The sequence below is a fragment of the Labeo rohita genome, chromosome 7, assembly GCF_022985175.1.
Source record: "Labeo rohita strain BAU-BD-2019 chromosome 7, IGBB_LRoh.1.0, whole genome shotgun sequence".
Classification (NCBI taxonomy): Eukaryota; Metazoa; Chordata; class Actinopteri; order Cypriniformes; family Cyprinidae; genus Labeo; species Labeo rohita.
The window spans coordinates 10,653,385-10,671,694 of record NC_066875.1 but is presented as its reverse complement, the minus strand read 5'-3'; the positions used below and the strand labels follow the sequence as shown (position 1 = coordinate 10,671,694).

Sequence of the window (18,310 nt, the reverse complement as noted above, 5' to 3'; positions counted from 1 at the left end):
CTCGGCCAAATATTGTCCTATCCTAACAAACCATGCATCAATGGAAAACTTATTTATTCAGCTTTTAGGTGATGTATAATTCTCAGTTTCAAACAATTGACCTTTATGGCTGGTTTTGTGGTCCAGATGGTCACAAATGTTTAAAAAAGTAAAATAAATTGAAACTAGATTTAACTTATAAATTCAAATTTAGTCATTCAAAATAAATCCACAATATTAAACTGACATCATTTCTTTTCATTTTATTATTACAACCTGGGACCTTGGAGTCAAAAAGCTTGAGAACCACTATATACTGTTTTACAATGCCAGGTTTCAAAAGTACAAAAAAGTTGTTTTTACATGTATACATTTTAGAGTCAATTTTATCCAAGCGACTTACTAACTTCAAAATATAAATTTTATCGAACCAAAGACCCTGGTGTTGCTAGCACCATGCTCTACTGTTTGAACTACAGTAATATTTGGTATGAACCAGCATGATGATGATGTCTGGATCATACAACTCATCCCTTCTAATGCATTATAAATGTTTTGATGCCTAATTGCACTTAAAGCATGTGACACTGCTTAGTGTGAATTGCATTTAGTATAAACTCATAATCTCTTTGGGAATCATTGTCAGCACTGCATATTGCAACATTGTAATAAATACAAAAAAAGAATATACCATTTTATACACAATACACAACATAAACTATAACAAAGTACATCCAACACAAATGTATTTCACAAACCAAAGATATGTGCACAGATACACAAGTATTACTCGTACAAGTGTAGGTTATAAACATCAGAAAAGGTAGGTTTTAGTGTCGTTCTGAAGTTAGTTTGTCAGTCAAGCCTTTAAAAAAAAAGACCTCTGGAGCACTTACATCATCCATAAGCATGATGATTATGTTTGGACCATGCTGGCTTCCTGCAGTCTGACCCACACATACTGCCCATAAGACACAAATGAGAGTCTTAAGACCCATTGTAACTTTCTTTTAAATCTTTTCACATCACATGCTAACTTTCAGGAAGCGCACTCTAAAGCGGAACTGTTCCGTATCTTCAATATTCAACACTGCACAGCGTGTTTATTTGAATAGAGAAGTATTGCACACAGTCACAAGCTCTATGATACTATGAATCATGTGACTGCGTGTCACGTGACTGGTGTTGGTAGCGTCATCATGGCGGTGTGTATAGCAGTCATTGCGAAGGAGGTAAGTGAAAATACTTGATGTTTTTATGATACAGCAAATGATTTATTAGTGATGGCTTAGCTCATCTGACTTCCGACGTGCTGGGTTCATTAGATTTTATGAATTCATGCGAAGAGTTTCTAATACGTGTCGCGATCAGGGCTGAGTAGCAACATTCATATGCGTGCAAATATTTTTACGGTATATTATATAACTACATTGAAATGACACAGGCACTATGAAGAATGGTGTACTATAAAATATACCATGTTTTACTTTTTTGTTTTACAAACCAACATTGTTTTGAGCGATGTTTATGTCATGGGAGACTGGGGTGTTTGTTTTTGTGTCTTTGTTAGTGTTTTTGCATCTCAAACTTGAATACAAGATTTCCAGACTTTAGTTACAAATTAAAGTAGTTTGTTCAGAGCTCTACAATGTCCTCTAAATTGTGTAAATTAGTGAAGTGTAAGAGTGCTGTTGCAATCTACTACACTACCGGATGAATTGCAACAGTATGTGTCGTCACACTTATGAGATGAGATGGGGTGAACATGGACGACAACATAAATGTAGTCAGATTTACTTATTAGAAATAATAAGAGAAACACCCACATACAGGAAACATAAAATCACTCAAAACATAACAGACAGTGTATTATTGTAGTCTTATTTTGTCCGGTCTTTATGAGTTCACCTGGTCAGCTATTATATTTCTGATGTTTTAGATGAAAAATAAACATTTGGTGAGGATACCTTGCTGATGGTACCTCATCCTACTTATTACATAGCTACTGAAATAAATGCAGACAGTACTAATAGCTGAGTTCATTTTATTAGCTTTTTTGTATTGACTGCAGAATGATAGGTCACAAGCACAGCTGTGTAGAAACCTGACTTTTTGGAGGAGCAGTCAGAGGTACAGCGTTGCGGTGGACATTAGCCGTTATTTAACAATGTTTGACCGCTAAATGCTGCCATTGGCCAATCAGAATCAAGTGTTTTTAAAAAGCCCTGGTATATATTAATATTAAATAAGAACCTCCTGGTTTAGATGATATCAGTTCTGTCATTTAACGTTCATTAAAATGAATACTTTCTAACCTTACAGTCATATATTTATTTATTGGCCAAGTATGCGTTATAGCTTTACACACACAACTTGTTACGTATTAGCTAAAATTTGTATTACACCTTATGGATTCTTTCAAATTTAGACATTTTCTGTAAATAATTGAACATTGCCATTTGGAAAACCATGATCTAAGGTAGCATTAACATATGCATTGATCAACTCTATTGCAAAGTCTAGTTTGTGTTTATTTCTAAAATGTATTAAGTTGCAATAAAATTACAAGCTGAAGTTGTGTTTTCTGTAATAGCAAGCTTGCCACTAACATTAGGTTGATCCCTGCAGAACTATCCCCTGTACATTCGGAGCGTTCCTACACAAGGGGAACTCAAGTTCCACTACACAGTGCACACTTCTCTGGACGTGGTGGAGGAGAAGATCTCCGGTGTGGGCAAAGCCTTGGGCGACCAAAGGGAGCTTTATCTGGGGCTCCTCTATCCAACTGAGGACTATAAAGTGTATCCTTAAAGTCGATATAAAACAGAATAGTGATGGACTGATACATCATCTGATATTTGACTATTTTGAGATTATCACATTGACCAACAAAGCTGTTTTCCATCTATCATAGACAGCCTTGTCTAATTTGCTATCATTAAATTACTTTGTGTACACTAAGATTTTTTAATGTTTTCTAAAGAAGCATCTTCTGCTCACCACGCCTGCATTTATTTGATCTAAAGTGCAGCAAACACAGTCAAATTTTGAAATATTTTTACCATTTCAAATAACTACTTGAATTGTTTCTATTTTAATTGACTTGAATATATTTTAAAATGTCATTTTTTCCTGTGAATTCAAAGCTGAATTTTTCATTACTCCAGTCACATAATTCTCTGTTGAGAACAGCATGTATCTAAAATAGATTTTTATTTCAGATAAATGCTGATCTATTCAAAGAATCCTGAAAAAAAAGTACTCTACTGTTTTAAATATTAATGATAAAAAAAATCTAAAACGGTAATCAGCATATTAGAATGATTTCTGAAGGATCATGTGACACTAAACACTGGAGAAATAATACTTAACTTTGATCACAGGAATAAATTACATTTTGAAATGTATTCAAATAGAAAGCAGTTCTTTTAAATAGTAAAAATATTTCACAATATTACTGCCTTTGCTGTATTTTGGATCAAATAAATGCAGGCTTGTAAGCAGAAGGGAATTCTTTAAATAAAATCTTACTGTTCAAAAAAAAAAAAAAACTTTTGACTGGTAGTGTATATTTGGAATTATTAGCCATCCTGCTCTTTAGATATCAGAAATGACTTTATGAATGACTTTCTTCTGTGGAATATAAAAGATATTTTAAAAAATGTCAGTGGTTTTGTCCATACAATTTAAGTCAATGTTTAAACTTCTGTTGCCAGATGTTCAAAATATCATCTTTTGTGTTACACAGAAAAAAAAAACAAAAAAAACAAACAAATGCACATAGGCATGTAACAACATGACAGAATTTTCATTTTCGAGTGAACTTCCCTTTAAGATGGACTGCTTTCAAATATATACCATTTTCAATCATTATTAATATATCAACATCTTAACAAGAATTACAGATATGGCTATGTGACAAACTCTAAGGTGAAGTTTGTGATTGTTGTCGATTCTTCCAACACATCTCTGCGAGACAACGAAATTAGAAGTGTAAGTTCAATAGGTGCACAGTGTCAGTTTCACAATAAAAAAAGGTGAGATGTCAATCAGAATATAATGAATTTTTTTCTTTCCTCAGATGTTCAGAAAGTTGCACAACTCCTTCACTGATGTAATGTGTAACCCATTCTACAATCCTGGTGATCCAATTCAATCAAAGTAATTGCATTTTGTGAATGCATACATTTGGAGTATTTGCTGTGTGTTACGACTGATCCGCTAAAATTATATTTTTCTCTCCTCAGGGCTTTTGACAGTATAGTTTCAACTATGATGGTGCAGGCCTGCTGATGTCCTTTCTTCACAACTGTATATATATTTGCATAAGTGTCTTGTGTATTGTTTAAATGTTTGCAAGGTGAAAATAAATATTTAATTTTTGTTCCATAAAATGTGTGATAATATAGATTTTATTTACATTGATCTGACAAATTTGAGCACTGAAAATTTCAAAAATAGACAAAGTACTGAAATTCACAAGACATCTCAGCCTCTCACAGGCATAGTATTTTAAAGAAATTGACTAAAATATAATAAATAAAATACTAACCACTCAATATAAATCAGGTCTCCGTTTTTGTAGTGTCATTCAAGCTACATACACACACAAAATAATAACTGAGCTCCCGTCATGCAATTACTGAAACATAAATTAATCAGCACCAAGAAGTGCTTTGAACATAACAGAAAAGTCAAAAATGGATATCAAAAAGAATCAACCCAAGGATGAGCTCTTCCATTTTCCCTAAAACAAAGATTACAATTTTATAACAAAAAAGGCTCTAAATGATAGATTTACAAGTATGGATGTACAAATGTCACATTTGCAAAAAAAGAAAGTATAAAGTTAAGATAGCACTATAATCACTGAAATACTGCATTAATTTTTAGTTTTCACAAATCTGAAAGCAAAATTAGTATTTTTTTTTTTTTTAGTTTAAATATCCGATTTACCAGGTTATTGAATCAGTATAAATGAAAAGTGCAAGGTCATCGACCACTGCTGCTCTAAAATAATTAAAGCTCCATATCATGTGAGGTACTATTATGTATTGGCAGAACTGACCTAATGAAGCCTCTGAACGGGTTATAAAACCTCGAGGCACGGAAACCTCGTCCTCGGGACCAACCTCCACGCAAGTATGCGTCTGTAGTCCTGAAACCTGGAATGTTTGTTCTTTTTGGCAATACCTAGTTCACAAAGAGTTTGACGTGAAATGGTTTTCTGTCACAGATTGTAATCCATAATAATTCGTGACAAACAAACCGACAGTGGAGCCTACATTCACTCACGCCACAAGCAAAGTGCCCAATTCTGATTTTCAACTCATGTTTTTGTGAGATTGTTCAGGTAATTATTAAAATGTGGCCCATATCGGACAGGAGACACAAAAATGAAACATGCAGCCTTGCACACACTTATATATAGTATATATATATATATATATATATATATATATATATATAAAAACATTTCAGACAGTAAGATTTTTAATAAGTTAAAACTTCTCTTCTGCTCACCAAGCCTGCATTTATTTAATCCAAAATACAGCAAAAGCAGTAATATTGTTAAATATTTTGTACTATTTAAAATAGTATTTTAGTAATTAGTATTCTAGTAATTTGTTGTAAATCGAAATCTTTAGTATTCTATTTTTAAAATACTATTCTATCTTTCTATTTTAATATATTTTAAAATGTAATTTATTCCTGTGATCACATCTAAATTTTCTGCATCATTATTCCAGCATTTAGTGTCACATGATCCTTCAGAAATTATTCTAATATGCTGAATTGCTGTTCCAGAAACATTTATTATTATTATTATTATTATTATTATTATTATTAATAATACTAATTTAAAAAAAAATTAAGGATTTTTTAGGATTCTTTGATAAATAGAAAGATCAGCATTTATTTGAAACAAAAAGCTTTTGTTAACATTATACCATTCAAAAGCAAGGAGAAATTATAGAAAGTAATAGTTTTATTTAGCAAGGATGCTTTAAATTGATCAAAAGTGATGATAAAGACATTTATAATGCTACAAAAGAGTTCTATTTTAGATAAATGCTGTTCTTCTCAAATTACTATTCATCAAAGAAACCTAAAAAAAAAAATCATGTGACTGGAGTAATGATGCTAAAAATTCAGCTTTGAAATCACAGGAATAAATTACATTTTAAAAATATATTCAAATAGAAAACAGTTACTTTGAATAGTAAAAATATTTCAGAATTTTACTGTTTTACTGTACTTTGGATCAAATAAATGCAGGCTTGGTGAGCAGAAGAGACTTATTTAAATAAAACATTAAAAATTCTTCTGTCTAAAAACTTTTGACTGATAGTGTATTCCTTTATCTGATTTATTCCCACATATGAAAGTGGCTCAGATCAGACTTGAAAATACCAGAATTACAAAGACACTTTAAAAAATGATTTGGGACACATTCAGTTGTGGTGTGAATGTAGCCTCATTTCTATGTAATGCATAACCATATGCCATTGCAGTATTTCCATCTCACCTTAATGATGCGTCCTCTGAATAGTGTTTCATCTAAAGTCAAGGCAGTCCTCACAGACTCCCTCTCTGAGAACTCAACATAGGCAAATCTACAAGGAAAATATATTCATAACATGCTTGATGTTTAAATACATGTTTGTTTTGGAGCCAAATTGATACATACCCTTTTGGATGGCCTGTGAATCTATTATACGGGATTGTAACTCTGTTAACGTGGCCACAGCCATTAAAGTACATCTCCAATTCATCTGCAGTTGCTCCATAATCCACCTGTAAGTCAAACAATACTGCATGTAGTGTTCCATAAACACACACTACAAATAAATGAATCCACTAGTACATGATTTAAATACAATACCAAACATAAAGTTAAAATCTGTTCTGCTTATTGCAGTGACTACTTGGCAAAGGAGATCTAAAGAACGTAAGCAGCTTACATTCCCCACATAGATAGATCTCCTATCGGAATCTATTTTCTCCTCATGGGTCATACTGAAGAATAATCCTGAGGAAGGAAAGATTATAAAGTTAATTATAATCATATAAAATATTAACACTATATTTTAAATAATGAACATGATTTAAGGTGAAACATGATAGGGAGGTCCAGGGCTAGTGCTATATTTAGGCTCTAATTCAGTAACTCTAAGGCTTTTAGTGTGTTGGTTTAAAAATGGCCTCAGGATGATACAAAAATGGCTTAAATTAGAATATTTGTTGTTAATTAAGCTGCTCAAACAGTTTTTCCCTTCTATAACAAATCTTTTGTGAAATGGAAGGTTCCACGGATGTTAAAGGTTAAAAGTTCCTAATGGATGGAACTAAAGATACCAATAAAAACATTTTTGGGTAAAAACTACCTAAACAATGGTCAACTTTATAATTTTAACCAAAAGGTTAACAGTGAAGTCTTTTATACCCATTTTAATTTCATGTAATTCATTCATTCTAGTCAGGAAAACAATTGTTTGATTTTTATTTTTACATAATTTCATTTTGTAAGTATCCCACATCACTTAAAAGCAACGATTTCAATGCGTGTTAAATTAACTGTATCTTTTTCCCTGGTTAATGATGATGGAACTGTTCAATAGCTTTTCATTTATCAGCCAAGTCAAAAGTTTTGCCACTGAAGCATGCCATGATAACAGAAACATGACACACTTCTAGGTTGTACAGGTTATACACAGTAGTACACATTTAAGTCAAAATTTCATGGACTTGGCAAAGTACCGTCCAGGAACTCTGTATACGTGTCTTTGGTGCATTTAACCAGGGTTCACAGTTGTCACAGAAGGCTGTCCCTGCGCAAGCAGAGATGTCCTTAGATAAGACTACACGCCGGGCTGCAGGACAGCCCTTCTGGGGCATGCCTCATTGGGCAGTGATAAGGCGCTGTGGCCCAGCAGATGGGCTCAGGTGTGGGCCAGCTGGCTGCTCACCTGCCTGAGGGCTGTAGGGAAACGGTCTCTCTACCTCATACTGCATGTCAGACTCGTCCATTTCCAGCATGCAAGTTTGAATTGCATCCAGCTCCTGAAGGAACAAGATGATTTTTCACACAAACACAGCTCCTTATGCACATAGGAAAAAATGTGCATGAGTAAATAACACAACAAAAAATGCAATGAAATGTCGGGGTGATCTGTTCCTTTAAGTGAACCGAGGTTATTAAAATAGCTATTAAGTTATTAAAATGCACTCTCCTATATGTACAGCAATATAACCTACAATTATTTAAAATTGCTTAATAATGACGTATTTGTTCAGTGCAAAAAAACACTTAAAGGTCGCGCTACCAAACTCTAAACGACCTCGTGTGGAAACTCCCGACGAGCCTGACAAACAGTAAGGTAGGCCTGTATATGTTTATTTTCGTCGAGATTTCAGATAATTGTGCGATGTAAAAAACTTATTTCTGCCAATACAAAACAGCATATTGATTCCCATGGCTACTGTAGCGCTTATAGATTTTTAAGACGCGACGAAAAGGCGAACGATAAAATAATGGACTTTAGTCATCTGGATTCTGCTACTGACATTTTGATCCGCCATGTTCATATTTGAAACGTTCCTGGTATGCGCCTAACAGTGTTATCTAACGATTTCCCCCAACACATATTATTGTTTAGAAAGGAATAAACATCCCCTCAGTTTGTACAACTTTACCTGGTGGATCCACGCTGGTTTTCAACATCAGCCCAACAGCCTTCCTATTACAGCCCTTAACTAACACACCTGACTCAACTAATCAAATGCTGCTGAGTGTAGTAGGGGGAAAAACGGTTTTAATAATAATAATTTAAAAAATATATGAAGCTAACTTCATATATTCTTCCCCTAAATTATGTATTGGTTTAAAAAAAATCCTGAAGGAATGTAGAATGTTGATATTCCAATCCAATCCTAATTGAATCAAATTAGAATCCTCTAAAAATCCAGTAAGATCTGAAATCTTGTCCCATTAGATATTGTGTAATATTTATCAAAATGATACTTTTATTGAATCTTTATGATTTTACAGATTAAAAAGGATAAACTAATTCACCTTATGTTGTTAAAGGTTAACTGTAAAAATCCCTAAAGGATGGTTACTACATAACCTTATCAAACTAGTAAAAAAGAATACCTGGCTAGTAGAAAAAAACTCTTATAAGGATGTGTAGAGGATTCCTATTAGACGTTTTGTCATTTTGTATTTTGACATACTTGAATGATATTGGAATAATGTCTTGATATGATTCCTGTGGGATTCTTTGACTAGGAATTTTGGACAATTAACTAGAAATGACACTGGACCACAAAATCAGTCATTGACCCTATTTTTTTAAATAAGCTTTCCACTGATGTATGGTTTGTTAGGATAGGACAATATTTGACCAAGATACAACAATTTGAAAATCTGGAATCTGAAGGTACAAACAAATCAAAATACTGAGAAAATCACCTTTAAAGTTGTCTAAATGAAGTTCTTAGGAATGCATATTACTAATCGAAAATTACGTTTTGATATATTAACAGTAAGAAATTTACAAAATATCTTCATGGAACATGATCTTTACTTAACATCCTAATGATTTTTGACATAAAAGATAAATCAATGATTTTGACCCATACAGTGTATTTTTGGCTATTGCTACAGAAATGCTACTTAAGACTGGTCCAGGGTCACATATATTACACTCAAGCTTTTAAAAAAAATGATGTTTTGTAGAGAAAGGTCTTCTACATTAGAAAATGCACAAATTGAGAGACTAGTCATATTTCACTGTCTTTTTAATTACACAGATACGTATCTCAACACAGACAATAACCTGATTTAGAATGTTTACAGCGTCACATGTCCAACAAAGCGCACAGTAAGAGAGGGTGAGGGAATTGCAAAAGGGGGGAAAAGAGCATGCAAGAAATAAATAAAACTCTCCTGGCACAGTTCACATCGTCTAGAGAATGATAACAGGACCTTGAAAGAGATAAAAAAAAAAAAACATTTTCTTTAACACACCAACCTTTTCTATTGAAACAATGCCTTTTCCTGTAATGATGTATTGCACAATACAGTATATCATGTTTGCCTAAATGTATCAAACCAAGCCTTTGTTAGTACAGAAATATGTATCTTGCTGTTATGCCATTTATCGTGTGCGTGTTCAATGCCCGGCCCACTCTGCTAGTCAGAGCAATGTTCAGTTCTACAGTAGTGTAAGGTTTCTACTACAGCCTTGTGTGTTCACTGTTAAAAGGTTTGCATTTTACAGTGTTTTCTTCTGTTAGCCTTTGTGGATGGAGTCACAGAAAATGTTGCTGAACAATATTAATGATGTGCAGGGATAACTGGTAAAAAAAAAAAATGCTTTAACCAGCCTAAAATGGTTTGCTGGTCTTGTCTGAGCTGGTATAAGCTGGTTTTGCTAGTCTTGCTAGTCTTGCTACACTCCCAGCCAGAAACCAGCTTGGTGACCTTAGGCTGTTTTAAGCTGTTTTGTTTTTTTTCAGGAGGGCTTTTGGGATGCCAAGATAAAGAGGTCATAACTTAAACCAAGCTGATGACTAGTTAACCTTCAGCATCTATTTTACCTCAAGAATATATTCGCTTAATGTGTAGGATGTAGTTTCTCTCTCTCTCTCTCTTTCCCAATGTCAATCTTTGAACAGAGCAGCTGCCCAGCTTGGGTTCACTGACAAGGCCAAACGCTGACCAAATCTAAGGATCAACAAATTTGCATTGAGAATGATGGCCTGATAACAGCGGAATTACAGTACATAGTGGAAGATGCATTTGCATTTTCTTGTTTTTGGTTCGATTTTGGTTAGGAACAGAATGGCCAAAAATATTGCAAAGATATATTATGAGTTCTGGACTAGCAGACATGCAAAAAATGAGTTTATGGAAGTTCTCTACCATAACTTTGCCAATGGTGTTATTTTAAAGCTCTTGAGATTCAAGTAAGTTCCTTAGCAAAATCATTAATAGAAAGTATCTCACACTCATTTTTTTCACTCTCTCACTCATACTCATGCATTCCCATAATGAAATCTTTGCACAGGGTTGGTTTAAATGTTAGAAGCATTTGTAAGCTTATCTGATGCTTTGGATGCCAGGAACAAGCACTCCCCTGGCTTGGAATTATAGTACTGATTTCTTCCCTTGATGTGTTTACTGTCATCTTGTGCTTTTAACATGGTCATTTTGTACACTTTGGTTTATGGGCATAGTAGCTCACCCACATTCAGGCTGCCATTTTTAGGCGATGCAATGTCCAAACAGTTTCTATGGATGTGCAGTTATGCTTTGGTCTGTGCTTTTATCGTTTTGGATATTTATGAGATATGTTTAATGGTCAGGCTCAAAACATTCTAAGCAAGTACAACTATGTGGGCTCAATTTCACTCAGCGTTGCTTTCTGCATGTGTCAGAACAAAGTTCATGATGCAACAATTCTAAGACTTGCCACAGGGGGCGCTATAGCAGGCATGAATGTAAACACTTTTTTTCTACAGTCAGTACTCTTCTACAGTCAGGTAAACTAAATTTGCTGTGCAAGTTATTAAAAGGTTTCAACTGTTGACGTTTAGCTACCTGAATAATAACACATCCAGTTTAATGACACAGACGTTTGAAAGAAACTCTATCACACCCTTGAGAACTGAGGTTTGTTACTGCTGCAGTAACACAAGAGTGCATGCTTTTGCATCGCTACGTACTTCTGTAGAGTGTGATTTTGGCTTAATTTGTTGTATAACAGCCCATGAAAGAAAACAGGACTTTGTTGGCCCAACACTTGTGTAGACATGAAAATGTGGACGAAACATACATATCTTTTTTTTTCTTTAGTTTCTATGCAGAAATGTCTTGTTTAGCTTCGACAGGATGATAGATTTGCATGTCTGCTAGTGGTTTCATTCATTCGAACTGTCTTGGATTTGTTCACAGGAGGTAGCTAGTAAGGAAAGAGAGGGTGGTTCATGAAAAATCCTCCTTAAAATGAAGGGAGAGAGAGAGAGAGAGAGAAAGAGAGAGACTGGTGTTCCAGTAATTCACTGGTTTGGGATTATGTGTTGTTGATATTTTCTGGATGAGTTCATATATTAATTTAGAAATAATGTGAAAAATTAAACCATCAACCCAGCTCACGCCTAAAGCAACACCAAAATAGAATGAGCAACAAACAGGCCTTTCAAGTTTGGTCCGTATCAGAGGTACGCCACGTAATCAGGAAAATTGGTGTTTCGGTTAGACTGCAGAAAATTATAACTGACCAAAAAGAAGGCTGTAAACAGGGCTGCAAGTGTAAGCCGGTGGCAAAATGCAAAGTATTTTTACTCTGAGGATCTGTCGTCACAAACAATCCTTGAGGAACATGAATTTTGGGATCAGCAGAGCTTGCCCGGTGCACACAGCAACTTCTATGGATATTATCCAGACTGCATTTAATACGGGTTATGTTTGCTACTATGTTGGATCACAACCTGTTGTCCAAAGTAAAAACTGTGTAACCGGATGAGAACCAGATAGTGTTTGCTTGATTGATAGTGAGTGTCAGACACTATGAAGACTATGGATAATCGAAGGTTTGGTTATGTGCATGCTTGTGTGTTTGTGTGTGCAAATGACACATTGGACCACTGCAGTGACACTTTGGCCCAAAGGATGGCAATGTTTCACACAGATTCTAGCGGCTTCCCTCCCAAATGCCAGTCTGGGAACTTCTCAGCGGGGCGAGCTAGGTCAGTCTATTGTGGTTTGGCGTGTCGTTAAAGTGATGCCGTTTGCTTCGACACGCTTATGGCTACAAAAACGTCTCGCCCGACGTGTCTGTGAGTCCTCTGGCAGTAATCAACACGAGTGGTGATGCGAAACACCTCTTCCTCCTCCACTGCTACAACAGACGTTGTAAAATGATTATTCAGACAGAAAAGTTTAAATGGAGAGAAATTAAATTCTAGACATTATACTTTAAAGGTTTCTGTTATTTGGCAAACTCATTTTTGGACCTCTTTTTAAATACTATGTACATTCACATTAATTTACTGTGGTAATTTTAGATATATTTATATGTATATTTATATTATAAGATACCCTAAGGGCCGTTTCTGAGGTTCCATTCAGTAGCTGAATTCTCTTTTCGTATTGCACCTCCGTTCTCTCACTGTCTTACAATGCGAGCAATATAAAATATTCTACATGAGGATTCTCATCATCAATATTGATACAACAAATCGAACAATAGGTACAACACAGCTTCTCTCCCATTAGAGTGTCTTTTTCTGTCCAATGTTCAGCTGAAACCTAAAAGAAGACAAAGAAAGAATGCGTTCCTCGCTCTGAGTACGCACACGAGCAGATATTGAAGACAGAGACATCCAGAAACAGAAAGTAATATCTACAAGCAATGTTTGATCCCTTCGTGGATATCTGCTTAGAGGTTCTGTCAGGAGACAAAAGGGATGAACATATAGAAGATGGGGGGAGGTAGAAAGAGCGAGAGAAAAGAGAACCAAGTCTACGCCAGTCTCGTGAGACTCTACAGTCTTGTCATGCTTTGGAAAACGAGGGAGAATGAAATCGTACAACAAAATGAAATGTCTCAGCATTCAGAGAGCTTTAGGAAACCAAACGAAAGTGTTTCCGAAGAAAAGGCTTGTTCTTAGTGTACAATCCAATGAGGTTTTTGGCAGTTCCGTTGCCGTTCGTCTTTCCTTTTGAGGCCAACCTGTCTCTTTTTGTTTACTCATCCTCGCCTTCTCTTTCGTTTCCATGTCATTTTTCTTTGCGGCGGACTGGGTGACGTGCTTTAAACATCCCAGGTGCAAGTCGGCATTCCTTAGGATCTGAGTGGGCAGCACAGTGGGCACAGTGAAGGTTTGAGTGTCTGGTCACCATGCCACCTCTCCACAGACTGTGGAACTCTGGGCTGGCTTTACTGCTGAGGAGGTGAAGTTGTTTGCGTTTGGTTACAAGATGAGTGCTTCTTAGTAACTTTGGCAGTGTAATAAAAAGGTTTGGATCATGTTCTTTTTTTTCACTTAAAATTCATTTGGGTTCACGTCAGTACAGAGAGGTGAGTCTGGTGTAGATTTTCTTGGCTCGCTAGCAAGGTAGTTAACAGGTTTTATTCTTCTTATTATCATCATCATTATTTCTTTTGGATTTTTGGACTTTTCTTTTCTTTTAATTAAAGCCAAAAAATGAAATGCAGTGTGTCATGTTGTGAGGAAGTAGCTCTGTGGTGGAAGCTTTTCCGAGAGGCAACGTGCTCCATTGTTGACATCCCGCAGTGGCGGCTGCTTGCCATGTTAGAGGAATCCAACCTACACACAGTATATTTAGTCCCACCCCAATTCACACAGAGCACACCTCACTTAAAGGGTGTAGGTAACTGAGGCCATGCCTAAAAATTGTCTTATACATGAATAGAACATGTAACATGTAACTATACGTGTTTTCCTGGCTTTCTTGGTGGTATCCAGTAGAACAGACCCTGCTCGTGTTGAATTAAACACAGTAGATCCTTTTGTGAAGGATTCTGAGCCTTGATGGGTGTTTTGGAGACTGACAAAACAAGAGCTTAATGTAGATGTGGAAGCCAGGTTGCCGTAGTTCATTGTAAGAGGTTGGGTAAGTATGGTGGAGGTTCCTCAGCTTGTTTTGGATGAAGGATGCTGTAGCAGCAGTAGACGTGGCTGGGCAGGGGTTAAGATTTGGGGTTCATCAGTCAGCGAGATGAGGAATCCATCAGGGCGGGTGTTGCTGGAGTGGTTGAGCGAGAAACGCTGCTGGAGCTCGCTTCCTTAGGACTGCCGCTGCTGCTGGTTTGCCCAACCAGGGAAAGGGGTCCTGGAGGGGTGCTCTCAGAGTGTGTGGGGGGGGCGCTGGATGAAGAGGAGATGGAGGTGGTAGATGGTGCCCCGAGTGGCACGCTGCTACTCCCGGGCAGGCCCTGACCACATACGTGATGGTGCTTCTCCCAGTCCTTGTGCTGGCAGAAGGAGCCACAGTAGCGCGCTGTGTTGCATCCGCTGCATGTCTCGCTAGCCTTGCGACCGCAGTTCCAGCAGCTCTGTGGGAGGGACACGAACAAGGACTGTGTTATGACTGCCGTAGAAATAAATATCAATGTGTATGCGGTATACTAGTCATCTATTCTAAACATCGGCTATGTGTGGTACTTACTTCACTGGAGTCCTCCTGCTGGTTAATGACAGTCAGCGCATCCTCAGATGCCTGTCTTTTAGCCTCGGCCAGGGCTCTCTCCATCTTGGAGCGCTCAGCAGAAATCATCTCGTGAGCTTTCCTCTCAGCATCCGACACCGCCTTCTGCAGCTCTGACATGGCCTGTCTCTTCACTTCATTTACTGCCTCCTCTGGAAGGAATATCAAGAGAAAAAAGTAAGACATTATCCCCGTAGACCACTGCTGTTCCTCTCAACATCCTTTATTGAGGCACTCAAAGCTTTCAGCTTGTTTCATCTCTCCAAACAGATGTACATCATCCAAGATTTAAAACATTCTGTCAGAAAAATAAGTTGTTAATAATTGATCCAAACAACACTGGTTACAATTAGTTCCAGTGCTGATAGGCAGTAGACATCTTGAAAGGTTGTTCACAAGCTTATCTATTTACCTAGCAATATATGATCAAATATTTCATATTTTTTACTAACTGCATAAATGATAGAGCAAATGCATGGCTTTGTTACTGATGCTAGATCACTCCATATAGAAGTAGGAAAACCAGGATGACTTGTGGCAAACCTTGTTCTACAAATGCCGTTGTTTGAGAGTAAATGTTTGTGTGTGTCCATATATCCGTGTGTTTTCAGGACACGCAGGTGTGAATGTGTACGGGTGTTGTCTAAAATAGAAATCTAGCACCTGACTCATTAATACTCTGAACATTAAGGTTTCTTGTGCTCTTCTTGGCCTTTTTAAACGTGAACATTTAACATAAGCTCTAAAGCCTAGTGAGCTAGGTGACCTAAACCACATTTTAGGGCATCACAGTCACATTTCCAATATGAAGGCTGTCCCAAATAATAGATAGCCATGTTGGCCAAAATCTAATGCAGTATTGCATGCATCATTTGTGACAAGCAGAATAATTTATCCAAAATGGTAGACTTTGGTAGGCATTTCAAGATTACAAATGATTATACATTGTTTATTTCCTTCTTGGCGAGAACCAGTTAATCCATATACCCAAGTCGATCTATACACAAGTCTTGTCTTTACACACATGTCCGGGGACAATTTAGAGTCTTCATTTAACCTAACCTGCATGTCTTTGGGCTGTGGGAGGAAACCAGAGTACCTGGCGTAAACCCACGCAAACACAGGGAGAACATGAAAACACCACACTCAAACCAGCAACCTTCTTGCTGTGAGACAACAGTGCTAACCACAGAGCCACTGTGCCACCCCCAAATGATTTTACATACTTTACAATCATAAACATTGTAAAATCAAATTTAAAATGAATTATTTTACCCAATATTTGTGTGTGAAACATTTTTTGTGATTCTTTTAGTATCATGCTGTTAGTTTAGTAACATGCTAACACCAAATTAGTCCATTCTCATGCACCTGACGTAAGGAGTTGCCTATGTGGAAACTTTAAAAACAATCACTTTTAAAGTTCCATTTATGTTAGGATGCTACATCAAGAAGTAGCTATTTACATACACAACTACACAGCTCACTAGATTTGGGAAGAACTACTGTTTTGTAGGGTTATGGTTTAGACAGCATGTGGGTGATTTCAGAATCTGTCAGGATATGATTTGCTTGGTGAATGCATGTGTATTGCTGCAGGGGGTACACGCACACACACACACACTCACATTCATACTGCAGATTTTTCATATGTCTGGGCTCTATACACTTTGCCCCATAGTGTGTTTACTCTAGAAAGCTGGTTGTGAGGAGCCCGGTCATAAATATCTGTCATAACACACCCTCCATTCAATTCTCCATAGAGTTCTGCCTCAGGCTACTGACTGACTGTGTGTGTGTGTATGCGTGTGTGTTTTCAAATCTACATCACTACTGTCTCAGCTGGAAAGCTAGTTAGTATTCAGTTTGTTCTCTCCGCACCTCCCACACACAGCTCCTCATTTTTTCATCCTGTCTCTGCCTTCATTCTTCACTTCTTTGCTTTTTTCTTCATCTTTTTGGTTCTCGCCAATTTTTCTGTATCTTTGAAAACACTAGACTGCTTAATCAGAATCGGAGCATGCACCACTAAAATTAGTTTGCAAATTTAATTAATTTTTATCAAGGAGACTTGGGAGCAGATGCTAGAGCAATTGGCACATAATGGAAAACATGGGGCGGCAATATTAACGTTTTAATCCCACAGGGATATGACAGTTTTCATTTTTTTTCCCTTTCTGCTATTTTCTTGCATTTTCAAAGACAGGCCTCACCAAAGGCAGAAGGACATGACAATCTAGACACCCACAGGTAAGAAAATTCATGTTTGGCACCCCTTTAATGTCTCAATTATTTCTCATAGACAGCAATAAATTGATAAAAAATGAATTAGCAGTTTCTGGAAATGTTCTCAGTTTACTGTTTACCTTGGGAAGTTTCAGAAGAGACCTGTCAATGCTTTAAACTATGGTTTACACTCAGTCTGCCACCTTTTTTATCAAAAACTTAAAAGTCAGATTTGTCTGAGCTATTCTGCATAATACATGTCAATAATTGTCTCTTTTGTTTGCATTAGGTATTCTAGGAGAAACACCTGAGAAAAAAAATAGATATAACAAAAATAATACAAAATAAAAAAAGAGCAGGTTGGTTTGTAATGCGGGTACTGTTACTCACCCTGTTTGTTCTGAAGTTGCTTTAATGCTGGCGAGAGCGGGATACTTGTAGCACCTGCATGAAAAACAACTGCAGTTAAAAAGGCTTTTGTCACAGTGAAAATGCAGCGAAGTTTTGCAGACAACAGCAGCATCATTCCAGCATTTTAAATAAGTAATGGCATATTGATTTTACTCAGCTGTAATGTTACTGGTGTGGGTCACAGTTAATAGGTGCCCTTTGATCTCTGACCTTTGGGCAAGTGACACCACCTGTGCTCTGGCTGACCCCATCAGTATTGTGTGTGACCTACATGGCACAGAGGGCAACCAGGCTTACATACAGGCCCCTGTATATCTAGCTACAGTAATAAAACCGACTCTAGTAAACAAGAACGATCCAGCCGTGCTTTTCCCTCACTTCTCTTTCTTTCTTTCTTTCTTTCTTTGGGCAGGGTCACGTTTATTGGCCCTACCTGTGCTGCTCTGCTGTTGA

At 36.7% G+C, this 18,310-nt stretch overlaps 5 protein-coding genes across 11 annotated transcripts in view; 2 read left to right on the top strand and 3 right to left on the bottom strand.

Moving 5' to 3' along the window:
* The window catches only part of galns (galactosamine (N-acetyl)-6-sulfatase), a 54,758-nt gene extending 53,645 nt beyond the window's left edge, over positions 1-1,113 (bottom strand). For both annotated transcript variants that reach the window (XM_051115335.1, XM_051115336.1), the window contains exon 1: positions 876-1,113. In XM_051115335.1, coding sequence (XP_050971292.1) covers positions 876-977 — 102 coding nt within the window. In that variant the 5' untranslated portion in view covers positions 978-1,113. The remainder of the gene's footprint in view (positions 1-875) is intronic.
* LOC127168555 (uncharacterized) overlaps positions 1-18,310 on the top strand; it is a 280,503-nt gene that overhangs the window by 168,579 nt on the left and 93,614 nt on the right. The gene's annotated exons all lie outside the window — the stretch shown is intronic.
* On the top strand, positions 1,100-4,443 carry trappc2l (trafficking protein particle complex subunit 2L). Its single transcript, XM_051115341.1, has 5 exons — positions 1,100-1,211; positions 2,608-2,780; positions 3,885-3,972; positions 4,061-4,140; positions 4,227-4,443. Exons 1-5 carry the CDS (start codon positions 1,131-1,133, stop codon positions 4,270-4,272), a joined length of 468 nt encoding a protein of 155 aa, XP_050971298.1. The 5' UTR covers positions 1,100-1,130; the 3' UTR covers positions 4,273-4,443.
* On the bottom strand, positions 4,376-8,760 carry pabpn1l (PABPN1 like, cytoplasmic). Of its 2 annotated transcripts, none has more exons than XM_051115338.1 (7): positions 8,677-8,760; positions 7,950-8,043; positions 6,945-7,012; positions 6,671-6,777; positions 6,509-6,596; positions 5,048-5,172; positions 4,376-4,726 (listed from the first exon to the last, which is right to left on the bottom strand). In XM_051115338.1, exons 2-7 carry the CDS (start codon positions 8,017-8,019, stop codon positions 4,687-4,689), a joined length of 498 nt encoding a protein of 165 aa, XP_050971295.1. In that variant the 5' UTR covers positions 8,020-8,043; positions 8,677-8,760; the 3' UTR covers positions 4,376-4,686. The 2 variants fall into 2 exon arrangements, with proteins under 2 accessions (XP_050971295.1, XP_050971294.1); XM_051115337.1 differs by lacking the exon at positions 8,677-8,760 and adding an exon at positions 8,548-8,651.
* Positions 9,766-18,310, bottom strand: part of cbfa2t3 (CBFA2/RUNX1 partner transcriptional co-repressor 3) — a 55,011-nt gene continuing 46,466 nt past the window's right edge. For 3 of the 5 annotated variants that reach the window (XM_051115328.1, XM_051115330.1, XM_051115333.1), the window contains exons 10-12: positions 17,837-17,890; positions 15,182-15,372; positions 9,766-15,068 (exon numbers count right to left, since the gene is read on the bottom strand). In XM_051115328.1, coding sequence (XP_050971285.1) covers positions 14,724-15,068; positions 15,182-15,372; positions 17,837-17,890 — 590 coding nt within the window. In that variant the 3' untranslated portion in view covers positions 9,766-14,723. The remainder of the gene's footprint in view (positions 15,069-15,181; positions 15,373-17,836; positions 17,891-18,310) is intronic. The other 2 variants (XM_051115329.1, XM_051115332.1) reach the window with 1 other exon arrangement.

Bases quoted from the DNA above. Each gene is read 5' to 3' on its own strand.
- pabpn1l (XM_051115337.1), bottom strand. From the start codon at position 8,568: ATGAACATGGCGGATCAAAAT. The intron at 6,597-6,670 runs GTATGTATCAAT...TTTTCCTTGTAG, and splicing joins TTCACAGGCCATCCAAAAGG to ATTTGCCTATGTTGAGTTCT. The intron at 4,727-5,047 runs GTCAGTTCTGCC...TCTTTGTTTTAG, and splicing joins CCGTTCAGAGGCTTCATTAG to GGAAAATGGAAGAGCTCATC.
- trappc2l (XM_051115341.1), top strand. From the start codon at position 1,131: ATGAATCATGTGACTGCGTGTCACGTGACTGGTGTTGGTAGCGTCATC. The intron at 3,973-4,060 runs GTAAGTTCAATA...TTCTTTCCTCAG, and splicing joins GAGACAACGAAATTAGAAGT to ATGTTCAGAAAGTTGCACAA. The intron at 4,141-4,226 runs GTAATTGCATTT...TTCTCTCCTCAG, and splicing joins GGTGATCCAATTCAATCAAA to GGCTTTTGACAGTATAGTTT.